This window comes from Odontesthes bonariensis, chromosome 12, assembly GCF_027942865.1.
Source record: "Odontesthes bonariensis isolate fOdoBon6 chromosome 12, fOdoBon6.hap1, whole genome shotgun sequence".
NCBI classification, from domain to species: Eukaryota; Metazoa; Chordata; class Actinopteri; order Atheriniformes; family Atherinopsidae; genus Odontesthes; species Odontesthes bonariensis.
Genome location: NC_134517.1, coordinates 1738450 through 1758704, shown reverse-complemented (window position 1 = coordinate 1758704; position 20255 = coordinate 1738450). Strand labels below are relative to the sequence as shown.

Below are 20255 nucleotides of genomic sequence, written 5' to 3'. Positions count from 1 at the left end.
GCACCAGTGTTGTAAGGATTTCCCCTGAAAACAGCCATTTAGGTAGGAATCTCTGCTCTCTCTGTCCCATGCTGCTGGGTTTGTTATTTGAAGGACCACGCAGCACACCGTATACCACTATTTCTGCAGTATGTGACGCAAAAAAACTAAAAATCAGCAGGATACATGCAGGGTACAGAACATTTTTTCCTTTGTACTCCATTTTCACTGCTAGAAATAACCAAATTCAAAAATCTCCACCATCTTTTTAGCCTTTGCCAGAGTCATTATTAATCCAAACCACAAGCGCTTTATGTGGTGCTTTCAAAGGAAAAATAAGACTAACCCAGTAGCAGCATGTGGCATCTTTTCCCCACAGAGAGTGTGTCGTTGGAGATCACAATTGTGCCACATGTGGATCATTACCCAGCGCCGGATAGAGATTGTTAAACATCGGTGTGCTCTTGGACTGGGGCTTTCTAAGCAGGCCTTGCCATACACAAATGAATAAACCCAACTATGACCAAACTGTTTTAAGACTCTCTGTAACCTAAGAAACCAGATGGTTTCTGTTTGTTTGATTCCAATAAAGAGAAAAGCCTTACTAAATGTTAGAGGAATTATTTGATAAGTAGTGGTTTTGTTTGTCTTGTATATAAAAACTGAGCAAGAACTCCCTGTGGGGATTCTTTAAGTGGTGTAGAGTAACACGTCCCAGGCTGCTAAATTAAATTCAGATCTGGAAACAGCAAATTTAGTCTGGATCAAGTCAAGATAAGCATACAAGACTTTACAGAGGATTTGGTCTGGAGTCTGGGGCTTGGCTTGAGTCCACACTGTATTTGTTTCACTGACAAAGCAGATGAAGCTCCCTGCATGGGTGGGTCGGGGGGGGTACTTTAGCCCACCTGAAGCACACTGTCATTATCCTGATGTTGTGCTGCCAGTGTTTCATGTCATACCAGTAATGTTATTGGTTCATTGTGTGATGGCACATATGCAACGTTTATGGCATGAATAATGATGTCAGACTTAAACATTAAAAACGTATTATCAAAGTATTTTTGGATTGAATCAGAATTGTGGACTTCAGCACATTTCAACGTGCGGGCGCTCTGGGAATAGAACCGTCGACCTTTCTGCTCAAAGACTCGACCAGCTGACCCACGGTGCCCATCCTGAACTTTCCCAGACGGAGCCAGTGATCCCGGCTCGGTGCTTTCAGCCTACGTAGTGACGGCGTATGGACAGTTAAAAATGAAAACTTGTACAGTTTCGTTGTGTTTTGAGCTGTTTGACTGTATTGCTGTCACGGCCAGTTCTCCCCCAAAGCAGTATTTACCGGTCCGATCACAGACCCCAGTGCCTAATTGGACTTTTTTATGTTTTGACAAGTTGACTGAAACATTATAGGCATACGTGTGTGTAGCTCTGAGCAAAAGGAAACCCAATGTGCTCCAGATGCTGGGAGTGTACTGTGATGCAACAGAAATCCAGTGGACCAATGGGAGAGTCAGCTCCTTTTATTTACTCCACTTGAAGGTTTACAGAGCAATTTTGGGTTTTAATTTCCCATTGATTACTGCAGACGTGTGATTATCTAGGTTTCATTTAAAGTCTCTCGGGCTGATAAAGAAGTAGATCTTTAGGGATCCATAATGGCTTCATGAACGTCGGCCCACTATGTGCCTCATCAGTACAAGTTTGTTCAACTGGACGGATTCCTGGTGGGAGTGTGTATGAAAAACAGGGTGCACTCAATATTCCAGAATAAAATGTTTAACTTTACTTCCTGTTTTTAATTCGTGGGATTTATTATTTCCAATAATAATGTATTTTTCTTTGAAGAAAGTAGAGCTGTGAGCAAAGCCCTTAAGAATAGAGTTTCCATCCCAAACTGCAGTGCAGCTTCTTGGTGTTTGAGAGCCTTCCCTGAACATATCCAGAAAAGTGTTTGTCAGAGACAGGAGATTCCCCAACAGGCTTACCCTGAGGTGACTCAGCTCCTGCAGCGTCACATGGGGAAGCAGCATTCTGGCTAATTTTATCCTACATGCTTGCTGTTTGTCAGAGCAGCTGCAGTGACAAATGATTCCTTATCTTGTGAGGCCATTGTTTGCTGTTGCTGAGTAATGTCCCGGCTACTTGCTCAAGTTTCTGTGGCTCTCAGAGGCTTCATCTGCCGTGCTGTCAACTGTCAAAGACCGCGTTCACAGCGACGTACACAGCAAACTCAGCACAAAGGCTCAGGACTTCAGGACAAAACTTTATTGGATTTGTAAAGAAACACAGCAATGTCACTCAGTGCTGAGGCTTCAGCAGCATGTACACTAGCATGGGTCAGGCTTCTTTTCTTCATCAACCCTTTTCACAACAAAGGACCCCTTCTTAATGTGAATTCCATACTTATATCAAGGCCAAGTGAATTAATCAACTGACCCCGAGGTTGCAGAACAATCCGGAAAAGACGTTTGTTGTGCTGTTGTTTCACTTTTACAGAACTATCCTCACTGTGGGGAGGACACAGCTATTTTTCCTCTATCAGAATCTAACTGGAAACAGCAGAGTTAGACTCGAGAGGAGCCTCACAACCAATTCAATTCAATTCAATTCAATTCATTTTTATTTATATAGCGCCAAATACAACAAATGTCATCTCAAGGCACTTAGATAGTAAGTCCAATTCAAGCCAATTGGAATTCAATTAATTAATAATAATCATAATTCATAAAATAATCCAATTCGTTCATATAGAGCCAATTCAAAAACAATTTCCTAGCTCAGAAAACCAACAGATTGCACTGAAAACTTTTGGTTTTTCGGTCCAATCTCCCGGCCTGAGCGTGCCTGAGGCGACTGTGGAGAGAAACGACTCCCTTTTAACAGGAAGAAACCTCTGGCAGAACCAGACTCAGGAAGGGTGGCCATCCGCCTCCACCAGCTGGGGTTTGAGAAGACAGAAAGGGAAGGGGGGGGAAGGGGGGGAAGGGGGGGGGGCGCAGCGGCGGCGGCACTGTAACACCATTCAAAGGATATCTGTTGGAACAGGGAAACACGAGTTAATGACCACAATAATATCACATATACATAAAGAGAGTAAAGTGAGGAAAGGTGTGACAGATGAGGCCCCCCAGCAGTCTAGGCCTATAGCAGCTTAACTATGGGATGTTTCAGGATTACCTGAGCCATCCCTATTCAAGGTAAACACAAGAAACTTGTGCTAACGAAAAAATAAATAAATAAATAAATAAAGGACCAGACTCAGTGAGTAATTCCCTATACTCCCTATATAGATCTGCTCCTCACACCACAACAACCATCTTTTTACAGCCACAAGCTACCTCAGCCTCTCACCAACTGCACACCAGTCACAGCGGGGTGGGGATGCAAACCCTGGTTCGGGTAGGGGGAGAAATAAAAGAGGTAAGATAAGCGGGAATGGGATTCAAACCCTGGTTCGGGTAGGGGGTAATGAAAGTATAGAGGGTGCCAGAGGTGGAGGCAGAACAAGACACACTAGCAGACACACTATCAGATTCAACCAGCAGTCCTTATCGTACGCCTGTAACCTCCAGACAAAGAAGCATTAAAAAGCACATGTTTGGTGCCCTTGCACGTCCCAGAGGTTGTGACCCTAATAATTTATACTCTTGTTTTCGCCTCAAACAGCCTCCTCTGCTCACCTCTCCCTCCACTCCAGCCTGAAGCAGGGAAGTTATTGTTTTTGATCTGTGTGATGATGGTGGGAGAAAAGCGCTGGTCAGATTCACTAATAAGCAGCTGCACTGACTGCACACGCACTGGGATTCAGCCATATGTTTAACACAGTTCTGAACTCCTCCGATGCTCAACACACAGAACATTTAAGGAGTTGATGAGCATTCTGTGCTACTCTACGTCCCTTCACCATTCCTCTATAAAAACCCAGGTTAACTCAGCTAAGATACTTTCATTTGTTGTTGTTGGTAATCTGTCAGCGTATAAAACAAACTGTTTGGCTAAATGTTTTCCTGAACTGGTGAGGAAATGTGAGGCAAAGCGAGCTCAATGCTGTTGGGTAAACTGAGCTGGGGCAGCAGCTAACGTGATGAGCGGAGTGTTGAACAGTCATCTGCGCTGGTCATCAAGTCGTTTTGCATTCAACATAAAGATACATCATGTCCATTTTATGGACATTTTCTCTTGCCTTGAGTACTTCATAAGTAGGAACGGCTCATCTTACTTTAGTTGTCCCTACATTTTTTATTCCTTTCGTATCATGTGAACACTGCCTGGCCAACGCTGTAGGAATACATTATCTATTCAGGAATGAACAGCAATGGATTGTGGCACGACCATGAATTGGACAAGTGGACATTTTTTCTAATGAGATAGGTTGGTTAAAAGCCTCATGTCAAATAGCTCTTTGTCTTGGCTTGTGGCGCTGACATGAAGTGAAACTGGATCAAGCTTGAGTTCTCTGTCCTTACGTGGACGTGGTGGCCATCACTCTGATGAGTTAGAAGTGCTCTGACATTAGTTTACTCAGTTCAACTTACTGCATTAACACCAGGCGGAAAGTATACCAGCCAGCAAGTAACAGTTTATGGCTCAGAGAAGCCAGTGGAGATCTAAACACACAGGTTTGTGTTTAAGTTAATTTTTCACAAGTTCATGATTGAGTCAATTGCTCCTAAATGACAGAAAAACTTGAAGAAACATGTAATTCAAAGTAAAGCATTGTCTTTATTAAACTGACAATGATACAAGAGTAATTTATAATGTTAGAGAGAGAACATAAAGGCTTTGTGATGGTCAAACTAAAAGGCTTCTTGAAACATTGAATATGCAGATATGAATCCCACACGATCACCACTATCTGCATCTTTTCCCAGTCACTCTGAAATGAGAGCCAACTCACAGAAAGAGAAAGAGCAGGGTAGCATTATCAGAAAAACATCACCTGAGAGCCAATCTGTTTGGTTGGAGCCCCTCTGACCTGCTTCACAGCTGTTTTGTGTTAAAGCCTTCAAACCAATTCCCAGAGTTTCCGTGCTGATTCCAGCCCAAAGAGAGGCCAGACAAGAAGGGGGTTTATGAGATCCAGTGTGTGTGGATATATTCAAACAGTGCAAAGCTTTATCTTATCAGGATAGCTGGCCTGAGAGTGCAGGGTTCTTCACTTTAGATACTCTGCCCTGTGTGATGAACACCACCAGCACTCAGACGTGCTGCTCACCACTTCTTCCAACTGATTTTTGACAACACGTTCAGAGAGGGCTGACTGTTGCTCTAAATGCTGCAGACTTAGGGTCAGCACTGTGTACCGACACAGAGAAGTTGGACTCTCAGATTTAAACATCAGTATTTTATGAACATTTAATTCTCACCCGTCACCAGACTTTGAGAAGTGGTCAGCTTACTGCCAGCCTGCATGGAGGCGGAAGGAAAGGATGTCCTCTCTGTCCCATTGTTACGTCTGAACTGGACCAGATGTGGTTTTTAGAGCTCTTAGAAACTCTGCTGCTATTAATGACACTATGAAATGTGTAAATATCAGTTACCATTCCTCGGGGGGGGGGCTTATTATTTTAAACAAGACATATTTCCCCTAAGGAAGACTACTTCTGGGCCCTTGGTGTGTGTTTAGTGTTCAGAGACGAAAATGTTGCATCACTCTATAAGACTCCAGACACATCTGAGAGATTCAGTGTGGTAGCTTGATGGAGAGCAGGCATGGTCCTTCCAGGAGATACTCCCCAGCCTCTCCCATGAGCTTGGGGGACTGGGGCTCTCACCTCAGGGTGACCCCCTGCTAAGACAGCTTTAGATTGATGTGTGTTGCCTCCTTCTCCCACTCATTGTGTGCTGCTTTAGGTGCTTCCTCTGCCTTCTCTTCTTCTCTTAAAGGAAAAAATGCTCATTTATGACTTGGAGGGGGGGGTGATTGCTGAGCTTGCACTGAGGATGCCGTCATGCTGTGCTGAGGACGCTCTTTGTGTGAGCTGGCAGCTTCTCTGTCAGCTGTGTCTGAGATGTTAAAGGGCCCATGGGAGACAGAGCAAAGCTCCGAGTTCCTGTCGTTTGAAGTGACTTGGCTCCACTGGTGCGTTTGCACTCGCTAGAGACTGGCTCGCAAATGTTGTTCAGACCTGAGTGAACGAGCAACAAGTTGATGAAGTCACTTATAAACGATTTTCCTGTGTTGATTTGATGAGTGAGAAAAGCGTGAGGGGGACATGTCATGTTAAAGGATTACTCCACTCACTGCTCAGCTGGGCTCTTTGCACTTTCCGTGCATCCTTCTGGCCAACGGCTCCTTACATTACCACACAAAATGAAGAACATTCATTTCTGGATCAACCTCACAACTGTGCTGGACAGTGGCCAGGAAATAAAGCCGAACTCTGCAAAGTAAGCTGACTATCCCGGCATCGCTCCAGTCCTCACAGGGGGTCCACTACCTGCTGCAAGCACTCAGCTGAGTGGCATGTACGGACCCCTTCCTCAAGAAAGCTGTCAGGTGTCAGCCAGTAGGAAATGCTCAGCAATAGGGACTTCATTACTACTACCAGATGGAGAACGTTGTTTTTTAATTTTGTCACTGGTTTCATTGGACGGAGGGCATGCATTTTGTCTGACAAACACTGTATGCATATATGATCAGCTCACAGGTGAAAGCTTTACTTTTTCCCTTTTTACACTGACTGGACATTAGCACCACCTAAAGGAAACCCAGTTCAGATAAGGTCTGCCGGTCTTTTGGACCATTAGAGGAGGTGGTGCAGCACCTTATAACCCAGGCGATAGATGAAGCCGGAGGTGGGTTCATGGGGTTAGCACTGAGGACAACAGTGATTGGCTGAGGGGGGAATGTAGACACGACTTAGGAGTAATTGTATCGGAGTGAACCCATCTGGGTCTGAGTGGGATCTGTAAACACGTCAAGACAGGAACGGAGCCCCAGAGGCCTGGGCGGCCGGGGAGGGCATCAGGGCACCATGGCAACCAGATATAAACACAGGCCCAAGGCACTTCCAGCAACCCACATGCTAAGATTTTAATCTCACACCCACAAGTCATCATGAAAAAATCTCATATGTTGTTGTTGCCCCATCACAGATAAAAGAATTCAGTTAAAACAGTGTAATTCACATGCTGTGAGAATGTGGAGCATTGCTGTATGTTTGCATAAATATGACCTAAAGCATCTTTAGATCCTCACATAAGTCCTAAAAGTACGTAAAGACAACTCAACTGAGCCATTTGGACCTAAGCAGCTTTCTTAAGCCTGAAATCTTTTCTATTTCTGGAAATCTTGAAACGCTCCTTCAGACTTTTATTTTTATCTGAGGAAACTAGACACATGAAAAATAAATGTTTGAGAGGTTAAACCTTCAGCTTTTATTGGAATTACTGACTTTGCCCCCAAGTTTATGGATATTTCTTTTAAACTGAAATCAGCACTGAAAGCTTTTAACCTAAAACTTTGTCTCCTCTGGTCATAAAGAGCTAAATAAGTCCGAAAAGAAACTGTCCCAGAGTCTGTCCCATATGTAAAGAAACCAAATATCTAGCTTAGCACTAGCTGCAAATGATGAACAAGACAATGTTGTGTTAGAAAAAACTTTAGATACACACTCTTTACAATGCTACCCCTAAACCTGTGAGACACAGCCAAGGCACTGAGAGTTTGATATGTACATCATAACACATACAGCCTTGGCAGGAGTTCACAGAGACTAATGAATCTCTGCTCAAACCATCTTGTGTCAGTACAGTGATCTTTGGCCTAATCCATTTACCTTCTGCCCCAAATCCCCCTATCAATAAAACGGGTATCATTTTACCCTCCATGGGGGTTGTTAAAATTAAAGAGCCACCCTGTTAAGACTTCCTTTCATAGATGGCAGTGGTGCTGTGCTCTCCTGTAAGCCTCTAATCCGTCTGTCGCCATCACTCACCCATGTACTGCCTAAGAGGAAGCGACGTCTTGCAGCCTAAACCTGCAGGTTTCATGTTGTGAGTGTAGTGTGGGAGTCCTGTTATTCCCATGTTATTACCATAGGTTGTTTTATTAACTTTGTGCATGAGAGTGTTTGTGTTTAAAAAGACATGGTAACACCTTTGTGTTTGTCCCAGTTATTCGTGATGGTTACTTACTGAGACTGAACTGCAGAACAAATCAGTGTCTGTCTGAGTAATTGTGAGTGTGTATGCAAGCACATGAGCACTTGTGTACTGCTGTTGGCACAGTGCTGTGTAGTTAGGACCAAGGCCAACTTTTTCTAGTGGAATTTCCTGTCTGAATGGATCACCCCCACCTCTTCTACTCCTCTGTGCTTCGCCTCCTTCTTTCTCTTCATGCTTTCTACCTCTCTCTTTCTGTCTCACTGCCCCTTTCTCTCAAAGCACAACAAAGGCTTTTTTCCCCCAGAAAATTATTCCTGGCCCAGCCTGGCCTCTGAGGGTATTATTATTATCACTGAGTACTTCCTCAAAGACATGAGTCCTCTCTACTCTCCACTTCAGCAGGGTCCTGATACGGGCTTCATATGGACATAATGTGAGAGGGCTTTTCCTTCTTCTTTCCTGAGACTCGGAAGGCCCTTTGTTACCGCATGGAACACCTGGCATTGTCTTCAGGGAGAGATCAGACTCAAACTTTAAAATGCAAACTAGAATCAAACCCCAGCTGGTCGAGGCGGATGGCCACCCTTCCTGAGTCTGGTTCTGCCAGAGGTTTCTTCCTGTTAAAAGGGAGTCGTTTCTCTCCACAGTCGCCTCAGGCACGCCGCTCAGGCCGGGAGATTGGACCGAAAAACAAAAAGTTTTCAGTGCAATCTGTTGGTTTTCTTAGCTAGGAAATTGTTTTTGAATTGGCTCTATATGAACGAATTGGATTATTTTATGAATTATGATTATTATTAATTAATTGAATTCCAATTGGCTTGAATTGGACTTACTATCTAAGTGCCTTGAGATGACATTTGTTGTATTTGGCGCTATATAAATAAAAATGAATTGAAATTGAATTGAATGAGGACACAGTGCGTGCTTGTTATGGGGGTTAGGGGTTCGATATGTTCTTTAAACAATCACCTTATGAGGGTAGATGACAAACAACCACTGGTTAAAGGTTTCTGTTAAGCTTTTCCTTATGAGGGATGTTTCAGGTAAATGAAGCTGCGTAGAAGACTGAAGCCATTTTAATCTGACGTGAGCTGCGTAATATGAAGTCCAGGTTGGATTAACCCTACATGCAAAGGGGACCAGCACTAAATGGAGAACACGAGGAGCTGGAAGGATTCTAACCATAGACCTGCCCACAGTTGTCCCTGAGCCCAACAACAATGCAGCTGTCTGGGTGATAGATAGCTCCTCAGCCCTTATCACCCCCAGATCCAGTAGCAGCAGCCAAGGAGAGGTTGAAGGGGCTTCAGCCTTCAGCGGGGGGTTGTTTATCTTAGCGGGTTTGTGCATGTGATTCACTGATCGACAGACCAGTATTCCCTTATGAGGCGAAAGTTCAGACCACTACCAGAGCAAAGTGAAACCAATTTTAAACTTTACATGAAGACATTGCAATGCATGCGCAGGGAAAACTGACTTCCAGCAAAATGTCTCGATCTGGTCTGCTTGTCCTGCGCCCTCCTCACCCTCCTCACCCTCCTCACCCTCCTCACCAGAGATGTGCTCGGTAGCACAAGCAGGGGGCACCTCCCAGACAAAGCACCAACTTGGAGCTCCACTTGTGAAACAAAGCTCAAACTCCTTTTCCCTGCCCTCACTTATTTACTGGGAGCCTCTATTAGCTTCCAAATACTCAAGTCAACTGAGAGTCAGTCATCTCTTGTGCACCAAAGTGTGGGACGGTCACTGGCTGAGATCCAGCTGCATAGATGTTGAGAGTAGACCTCGTATCTGTGGGCTCAAAGGAGAGAGAACCAAGGAGCAACGGGAGGCATCACACAGAAAGTCCCTTTGCCCCTCATGGGCCATTCCAACGTTCAATATATCGACTGATTGCTGTGCATATCAGCCTTATCTCCAACTTCCTGTTAAAAATGTTGAATAGACATAACAATCATTTTAGCTGAATATTAAACTGCAATACTTATACGTTCAAACCTGTGTGCCATGACAGGTGTGTTCCCTTTCACTTTACAAATTACCAGAACATTTTCCTGATGTCATCTTTGAGACTGCAAACAAAAAAGTATTAAGAATAATTATACAATTCTTATCATAATCTACTGTTCTCAAAAGTAATGCTAATGCTAGTAATGATAATTCCAAAGGGAAAACCATCGCTGAAGGGTGACACTTGTTCTCAAACAAATGCCCCACTATTCAGAGGTTTCCCAACACAGAGCTGCCTCCAGGGGAACTCTGCTGCTCCTGTCATGTGTAATCCCATCAGAATTAACAAAGAACAAGACCATACACTGTCATGATGATTGCCTCAGTCACAGTAACAAAAGGCTCAATCAGGGTTAAGTAGCAGAAATGTCTGCCTTTTATCAGCACCAGCTAAAAACAACATCCACCAAACTGTCAAAGCCTCCAGACACAGAGTCCTGTCACACCTTGTTTTCATAGTGCTGGCTGCAGGGGATCCACAAAGTGTTTTTAAAAGCTTTGGAAAGAAAAAATGTGGAACATCATAATTGCTATTATTTACTTTTTTCAGTTCTAACTTCCTGAGGTCCGTTTCACGTAGCAGGTTTAGTGAAAACTCTGAGTTGGTTAACCCTGAAATGAGGGAAACTCTGAGTTTTCCGTTTCACAAAGGGAGGTAACTCAACCCTGAGAAAGAGGGGTAACTCTAGCCTGTTTCACAAAGAGAGGTAACTTAACCTCACGGTCAGTTACCGGAGTAACAGACTCTCTGAACCTAACCTGGTCGGGACCAGGTTTTATTCAAGAAACCTTGAGTTTCTTTCCGTCTCCGCCCTCTTTCAGCCACACACGCCATTTGATTTCCTCATTCATTCAGTCAGCAGAGCGAGTTCTTCTACTTCTATAAGTCCATTAGGCACAGTAGGAGGCGACTTTTTTCAAATAAATATTCGTCGGAGATGGTTATCAGACCGCGCATAGATTTTTGCATTTACAGACAATTATCTTTTTGAGCGGCACCATCAGAATGTGTTGGGACAAAAGAAAAAAAAGACATAAAAGACAAATAAATATTAGTATGAATAGGCTTAAAAAAGACACATAGGCCTATTATATTTTATAAAGGCACTCGTGTCTTGGGGGTGGATTCCCTCTGGGGATTCCCTCAGCCACTGGCCCTCCCGTTAGAGGTGGCGGTGCTGGGCACCACCCGTTTTACGGGCATCTGCTTTCTTTCTGTTGGCTCAGTAGAAGTCTGTGTTTGTTTAAATAGGCTTAATTATTTAACAGAACATGATATAGATGATGACTCTAAATTGTCCTTAGGAGTGAGTGTGAGTGTGCATGGTTGTTTGTCTCTATGTGGCCCTGTGATGGACTGGCGGCCTGTCCAGGGTGTACCCCGCCTCTTGCCCATTGACCGCTGGGATAGGCTCCAGCCCCCCCGCGACCCGACTGACGGATTCAGCGGTATAGATAATGGATGGATGGATGATATAGATGAGAAGACATAGTTTATGTGTGTGAAAACAGCATTATGTTGGGAATAAAATAACTGCACAGTCAAATAGCCACTTAATATTTACTTTACAGTGTAAAACATGATCAAAATGAGGTACCTCCATGCCGAGGTCTCACCTGTTTGAACAATGTTTTTATATTTCATCTTAAACTGGTGCCAAGTGCGCTTCTCCCCCGCGGGATTGCACCTAAATTAAATAAATGAATGGGTTACCATTCAAGCAGTTTCCCTGTACTATTATTGTGATTGCAAAGGACTACATTTAAACTTACACTTTTGCTGTTGCAGCGGTGTTGCACTTATTTCTAAAAACGTATTGAAACTCGCCGTATGAGCGCATTAAGATTTCCAATTCGAGGTTGGTGAAAAACGTAGCCCCATCTCTTCCCCGTTGCCAAGGTGACTCGTCGAATCGGGGCTCCATTGATGCTGGCTTTTTAAAGTTGTGGTGCACGCGCTAAACTCAAGGTGAACTTACTCAGAGTTGATTAACCTCACTCAAATCAGCGTTTGTGGAACCGAAAACTCAGGGTTTTCTATCTCAGAGTAGATCAACTCAGAGATCAGGAATAGACTCAGAGTTGGTTGAACCTGCTACGTGAAACGCACCCCTGGTGGGGAGATTCAGGCTTCTAAGCTGTTAGTGAACAGTTATGACTGTGGAGACGTAGACTGACACCTGTGTGGAGCTGAGGAATCCTGATAGGAGCTGCAGATCAACCCAATGTACAGAGCGTCAGTGCTCTATACTCTGAGCTGAACCCCTTTCAGAGTCTTGCAAAGTCAGTCTGGGTTGAGACTTCTCTCAAGCCATTGGACCATTTATGGCAGGAAACGGTGGATTTTTGCATTCTTGAAATATAAAAACAACATTAATTGTTGTGTAAAGCCTACTTTGGTCTTGTTGGATGGAGAGAGACAATAATGAATGTACAGTTCTTTACACTGAAGCCACAGACAGTGTATAAGACTTCAATTACTGCAAGGTTACGGGAACAGCAAAATGGTGCCGCTGCATTCGACTGTACGATGCAGTGCAGCCGTACGGTGCAGCTGTACTGCGTACACTGCGCTGTGGGCACTAACATGTAACTGTATCAGCTAAAATATTTGCTCTCAGTGCTATAACTTTTCTCTCTCTTCCATACTTACAGGTGCCCACCACCTTTTCCCTACTTTTCACACGCCCATCCCGATCGACATGAGGCACCACGAGGGGCGCTACCATTATGAGCCAAACCCACTCCACACCATGCATGGGTAGGTAACCACAGATGGCAGTATTCCATCAGAAATGCTTTATTCACAGTGACAGTTTATGTCTTTAAAGGTTGTTTTGAAATGAGTTTGTGTGAAGGGCCTTTGACTTGTTGGTATCCTACCTGCAGTACACAGCAGTCAGAGTGAGCTTGGGTTCATTTTAGATTTAGGTTAGCAAAGAAGCCATTTTAAACTGGATCTTTAGGCACTTTGTTCCCAGCAGCCTGTCACAGAGACACATCATTTGTTCCCATTTCTTTAGCTGCATGTGTGAAAAACAGCAAAGATAACACAGTGTGACAGACAGAAAACAGGATTTCTGCAGCAACAAGGTGATTCCCAAAGAGCTGTTAGCTGAAAACTTGGCATATCTCAGCATGGTGTGCAGTGTGTCCTTAAAACATTTGAGGAAACTGGACAAGTGGAGGACAAAAGAAGAAGTGTCAGGCCTAAAGAACTATCTCCAGCAGATGAACAGGATCTGAAAGTGATGTCCTTAAGAAAGAGGAAAAAATCCAGCAAAGACCTGACACAGGAGCTGAGAGATGCATCTGGACCTTCAGCTGATCCATCTGCTGTTGGCCCAAGCCTCATCAGAAATGGGCTCCATGGAAGGGTGGCTGTCAGGAAGCCGTTCTTAAGGAAGGGAAACAGGGAGAAAAGGCTGAGCTGTGCCAAAGGACACAAGAAGTGGGCTGAAAATCAGTGGCAGCAGGTCTGATGGAGGGATGAATCCTCCCCAGAGCCCGGAGCTCAACATTACTGAAGCAGTGTGGGATCATGTTGGCAGAGAACGGAACAAAAGGCAGCCCACATCCAAAGAAGAGCTTTGGGATGTCCTTCAAGAAGCCTGGAGAACTATTCCTGAAGACTCCTTAAAGAAAGGTCAGAAAGCTCGTCTGAGAGGGTTCAGGCTGTGCTGGAGGAGAAAGGAGCTCAGAGCAGATATTCACTTTAAAGCTGCTCAGAACTGAACTAACTCTGCTTCTGCCTCAGATTCTGGGTTCAGATTCATGTTTAAACTATGTTTCGGTTAGTTGCTGCACCAATTTCATGTTTTCCTGCCAATATATAAAGAAGTGAAGGGTAGCTGAAGACGTGCACAGTGCCTTATACCTCATTTCAAAGAAAAATAATGCCTATGTGAGTCCAGATGCTTGGGTTTTCTATTTGTAACCTGGTTTGACTTAAAAAAAAAAAGAGAAAATATGTGTTCCTTGACTTTATTAATGAACTTGTTTAATAAAAGTCTGCTTTTCTTAACATTACTTGGCTTATTTGAAATATCAGAGTCTGAGAAGGGACCAAAGGAATACAATCAATTGAGGCTCTGTGAGAACTGTGCTGTTGCATTTAGATTCACTGAGATCTGGTGATACACGTTGTAGGGAGACTCATTCATCACCAGCAAACCAGGGAAAGAATGGGGGAGAGTGTCTGTTGTGATTAATGTGACATGTCTTTGACAGAGGGCTTCTACTAATTTATCACCAATAACGCTGTTTTTTCCCCCAGTGTGAGCCCAATTCAGCTGATCACTGTGTCGTCCTGCAGAAATGGAGCAGGGTGTCAGTTCGGGGCACTAACCATGCAGGGAACTAGAGTCCTGCACTGGAGCCCTAGGCCCGAGGGGCCCGACGGCCCGACAGCCCGAGGGCCGGGCTTCGGGCCGACGACCGTATAATTACCTCAGACACGGGCCGGGCTCGGGCACTTTTATTTTTCAATTTAATTATATAAAAAAAAAACCTGCTAATTAAAGAACTGTGTTGTGTTTAAATGAAAACAATTGAACGCAGCAGCAGCTGCTCTGCCCCGCGCCAGCACCTCCTATAGGCATACGGTACCTCACACTAACACAGTCCTCCGACATGCTTAAACACAGATGAGCTGGCTGAAGTAGTCCCAGAAGTAGCAGAGATCCTGTTGGCGGCCAAGGCTTTTAGTCCGCTACCTAAAACAGTCAGGCCTGGTCAGTCAGCTGCCAACTGTTAAACAAATGGCAGAGACCCGGTATAGCACAGTCTTCCTCACACTGGAGTCAATTCAGTCAGTCAATGCAGAGCTGTAGGAGCTTCTTCAGAGCCGTGGTGAGAGCGCACGATTGATGTGATGTCTCCCCAGATGGTCTGTGCCTATATCAACGAGTTCTCAAGCTGCTGATCGAAACATGAGCCCCTATTTTAACCTGCTCTTTTATGTCCATTTTGATCTGTCAGAAACCGTTTGCTTATTCACAGAAAAATAGAATGCTGTTTTTTTCTAACAGCAGAGCGTTATCCCATTTTCAGAGCGGCAAATTGAATTTACGAACGCACTCAATGAATATAGCGTACTATCGCTAAAACATTGTTATGGGAGGTTAAAAAAAAAAAGAAAAAAAGTCGGGCAGGACCGGGTTTGGGCCTGAGAATTCTGAAAACCTGTCGGACCGGGCCGGGCTGGGGCTCCACCCCCTCGGGCCAGGGCCGGGCTCGGGCCCAGATAATAGGCCCGTGCAGGGCACTACAGGGAACTCTTCATTGCTGTCTTCATGCAGCATGATTTGGGCTGCAGGTCCTTTCTGTCACAGCTGTCAGAATACCGGTCCTGCAGCTGCATTCTTTGTTGCCTTGCTGGGGGTAAAATGACTCCAACTGTTACTGTTACATTTTCATTTTCCGATGCTTGATCCACCTTACGACCTTCCAACTTCCTCTGGATCCTATCAGGAAGAGTTTTATGTGTTTTAACTTGGATTAACAGTAGATCGAGTACTTTTTGTGCTGTTGGCTGCACATTGTGGTGTCAGACATGTCCTGTTCAAACCCACAAGCCAGCAGGGCCGGCCTGTGTGCCAACATGTTTGACCGGGTAATTAGCATCTGAAACCCAGCCTTCCGTTCCCTGAACCTCAATGACAACGCAGTCGATGAGAAAAACAGATCCCCCGCTCATTCCACAGCCCATATTTATGCTTTTTGGGAAGCAGTCAGAGGGCAAATTGTAGTACTGAAAAGCTGAAATATGCTCAAGGTTTTTGTGTGGCAGGGCTGTGGCCTACACCGCCCCTATATACAAACAGATGTGGTCCTGCTCACCAGGCAATCATCATGTTCAAGGCTCTCAGCATGGAATGTGTTGATTAGATCCAGTTTACAGATCAACTGTTTGAGCTGATGTTGTTTTACGGCTTCATTGTTTTGCTTTGGTTGGGATGGGACGGGAAGGGAGGCTGATCTTTGAGTCGGCTGGTTGTTGCTTTTAACAGACGTGTTTTCTTTTAGTTGTTTCTTGCTGGTTCCAGCTCCTTCTCATCGTCATGGCTAATGCCTAAATTTGGACGCTCGCTTGAGTTCCAGCCAGGAATGTGCTCCTGAAAAGACAAAACATTGCAGCTATCAATCAAAGACTGGCATGCTGCAAATCAATAGCCTGAAAGTGTCACGGTTTATCGCATGGTTTCTACGTAATTTTCACACACTCCAAAAAGCAAATGGTATGTGACAGCAGCAGAGCAGAGTCATGGATAATTACTCTGTGTAATCCCATCCTATTTAGGTACATCATCCCGTGATCTGACAGAGTTCTGCTGGGATCCTCCTTTGGACACAGTTCCTGCTTCTCAGGGAATATTGTAACTTGATATGTTCATGTTCTCAGCATCTTGAACAAGGCCCCCAAAACAACTAGACAGGATCCCAGCATGTCCCTTGAGGGTCAGCCAGTGATTTATCTTGATCGCCTTAGTTGCTCAGTAGTACAGAAGGGATGGTTTGGCATCATGATTCATCCCCCCAGAGCCAGCGGAGAACATGCAGTTGAAGCAAATCCGAACTTAATGGTCAGATGGGAAAGGAAGCTTAAAGTTGGAGTGTGGCTGAAATATCTTACTTGCTCAGTAGTCAAACCTACATGTCCAAAATGTAGAGAGAAGTTTACTTAAAACAATTCAAAGAGAAGATTTTTCCTTTTTCTACAATCCGTTAATGTACAGCACACAGCTGGCAGCTGGTAGCATTTGTGCTGAAATGAAATAGATGTTTCAGCATTTAGAAAATCTCTTTGCATCCAGAATGACACAACTCTAAAAATGAGTATGGTGCGCACTTTTTTAACTACGTGAATCCAAAATGAATTGACAGGTATGAAGTAAACTCAACTCCAGTCAGCTGTAAAAACATGGTGTAACTTCTGATTAACTAAAATATGTTTGAAACAGGTCTCAGTGAGAAGATAGTAAATGAATCAAGCCAACTTTATTTATAAAGCACTTATAAATCTAACAATATAAACACAATTCAAAATAAGATCATGATAAAAAACAAGATAAGAATAATTCAAATCAACTTTCAGGCTGGGTCACAGGCAAATGGGAAGAGGTGGGAACATGGACTGTGGAATGACCAGTGGGTCAACAATAAGTTGGTTCAATAAGGAAAAATAATGAATGCTTCACAAATGTTTTCCATGGTCCGATCAGAAACCTACATGGGACTTTCCACTTGTCCAAAGGCAGAGTTATATCATTATTTTCAGGGTGAATGCTGGTTTTAATATTTGGGGAAATGAATAAACTGAGGCATTGATTTAAGAGACAAATCAGTGCAATTTGATTTATGAAAGTACATTTAGACTTTGGTGCACTTCTTAATGTGACTGGTTCTTAATACATGTTGTCAGACTGTTATATGAAATGCTCACTTTCACCTGACAAATCACTGCCAAAAGGGAACCAATAAGACAATAAGACAATACCACGTTCCATACCATGTTATCGTTTTCATCAAAGCATTGAGCTTTAAATGACAGAAGAAAAGCAAACTTTTTAGTAAGAGCAAATGATTTTCTCTTTTAGTGGATCAGCTCTCGTCTATCGTCTGGAGCGTGAAAACAAACTGAGTTTTACATTTTTCTTCTCACCACTAATCCTGCTGAAATCTTGGCCCAGCAGCACTCTAACATACAGGCACCTTGGTATGCACTTACTCACAGGATTACTCATGTACTCAACAAGCTGCACCTTGTCCAAATCACTCTTTCTCACAGCAGAGTTTAACAATGGAACAATAGAGCTTGTAATCACAAAGAGAACACAGAGACAAATAGCAATTACCTGGTTGAAAGTATATCATCTACTGGCTCAAGTTGGCTTCCTTTCCCTCTGTTTCTATTTCTCCCCAAGTTTGATCCTTTCCAGGACAAATGGCAAGGCATCTGTGCTGGTGCTGTTTTCCATTTTTCAGTCACTTTGCAATATGCAGCCACCCATAGTGGTCTGGTATGATGGAAGCTTCTTTAAATGGCAGCTACAGATTAAGAGACAGGACTCTCCCAGGGCTTTGTGGCCTTCAACGGCTCCTTTTTCAACTTCTGGGACTGCAGCCTCAGAAAACACACATACTTCAAGTAATATCTTGTCAGGAAAAAGGGTGGACTAACAAGGCTTCAATCATGGACAGTTATTTGCAGCCTCCTGACAGGCAACGGCAGTAAAAGTAACTGTATGTGCATGGCTCCGTATACTTTTGGGTGATTTGCTGCAGCCGGAGCGTAGGGTGACAGCTATCCACCAACAAACAACTATTGTAGACGGATAAAGTTTGAAAGGACAATATTGCATGGTGATTCAGGCGTTTTGGAAATGTAAATGTAATACTTTATGTTCATGCTACTTCAGCACTAGCTTGTGCTACCTTACCTTCCAAAGCTAAGAGAAGGCAGATGTTTCTAATGATCCGTCTCTTCAGGAAAAACATTGTTCCTCAGCTTCATGATCTGGCTAAATAATGGGAATCCATGCACACAATCACTTTGATGGGCTTACTTTGACAGTCTGTACCAGTGCCAGCTTACCCAGTTGGTAGTGAAGCACCCAAGTACTAATCTGAGGGGGCAGTGCTCAATCTCTATGCTTAGTGGGAGCTGAGCAAAACCTGTGTTTTGTGTATAGAGCGTGTGTTTCTTCTCACATCTTCCCTCTCACCCCGAACAGAGGGGTCTTTATGGTTGTTTGTAGGGGAAAAGTGGGCCTGACGGCAGAAAGTTGGCCCTCAGACAAGACCAGCAGTCTGCAGGCGCTTACTGGAAATGAAGCAAAGCTTGGGCAAGGCTGGGCCGGCTGCAGGCTGGCGTCTGCAGCAAGACACTGAAAGAGAGACAGGGGAGGCCTTTGGTCCATCTTTCATGAAACCTGGACTAGTCACTCTTATTTCTTGATATCCTCGACTGATTTTTCTTCAGATGTATTGTTCACTCACTGCACTGGGGTAATTCACAATGAGGGCTGTTGTGTTGTTATATTGGGGTGTTACAGAGAGATTTAAGAGGAGGATACTGACACAAACTAAATGAACAGATATGTTACTCAGCTTGCTAACGTGTCATCTTTGACAGAAGATGAGGCAGTACTGGAGCAAAGTGCACATTTCAAAGGAAAACCCAGAACCGGCTTTATGTGACCTCAAACTTAAATTCCATTTTGAAAGGAGTCTACAGTGCCTACCGCTTTACTCATCTGTTAATCTGAAAGCCTCCTCTACCCCACGCACAGCATTTTAGTGAATCACTGGTCTGGTCATTTTCACAGAAGGGAGAACCCATCTGCACTCTTCTCTGCCTCGTGGTTTATTGCCTCATCCTCCTCCTCTTGTCTACATTTTTGATGCTTGTAGCTGATCATATGATCAGAGAATGAAAACATTTCAGTGTCACTCTGGGCTGTGATCTATAAGCCAACAGAAGCTAAGTCATCAGTACACACACACACAATCAAAATGAATTCTGCAGACAGTTGTGTGACCCATGGGCCCAGCACTTTGCAGTGATGAGCCTGATCTGAAGGTTGCATGCTCCTCTTCCAGGTTCTATGTACAGGGGCTGTGCAGCATGTGTGAAAGCAGTTCTAGACATGATTTCTCCAGCTTCAGAGCCTCTCTGAGGGCTGAGGTGTTGGTACCACACACTGCAGACATGACAGGCCTCTTATCAGTGCAAAAGCAAACTAAGGTCGACAGAAGTGCTGCTGCGCCATTAAAAGGTTCATCCACAGCAGACGTTTTAGCCCCTTTAGGCTATCAGGAGTTACGACACTAACTTGTCTGTGTTCCTGCAAGCAGATCCACCAATTACCTGCCCGAGACGACACATTTACTATGCAGCCTGATTTAACTTGCAGGCTGACGAAGAAGTTCAGACGAACTTCTAGCCAAGGGGGACCATAGGCAGCTACTTAGGGTTTTAAGCATCCGGTTGTGTCTTATCTGGCAACATCTGATACTGGATGTGAGAGACCCTGTAGTTTTGCCCACCCAGACAGACACTTCCTCGTAGCCTCTCTACTGAATGCCATCAGTCTCAACATGTCTGTAACTTTAGGACTTAATACGAGAGGGTGAACAAAATGGGATAATTA

General features: G+C 44.1%; 1 protein-coding gene across 1 annotated transcript in view; it reads left to right on the top strand.

The window, feature by feature from the left end:
- Positions 1-20255, top strand: part of gli2a (GLI family zinc finger 2a) — a 76624-nt gene that overhangs the window by 28124 nt on the left and 28245 nt on the right. Inside the window, exon 3 of the mRNA XM_075478927.1 lies at positions 12757-12862. Within this exon, the coding sequence (XP_075335042.1) occupies positions 12757-12862 (106 nt within the window). The remainder of the gene's footprint in view (positions 1-12756; positions 12863-20255) is intronic.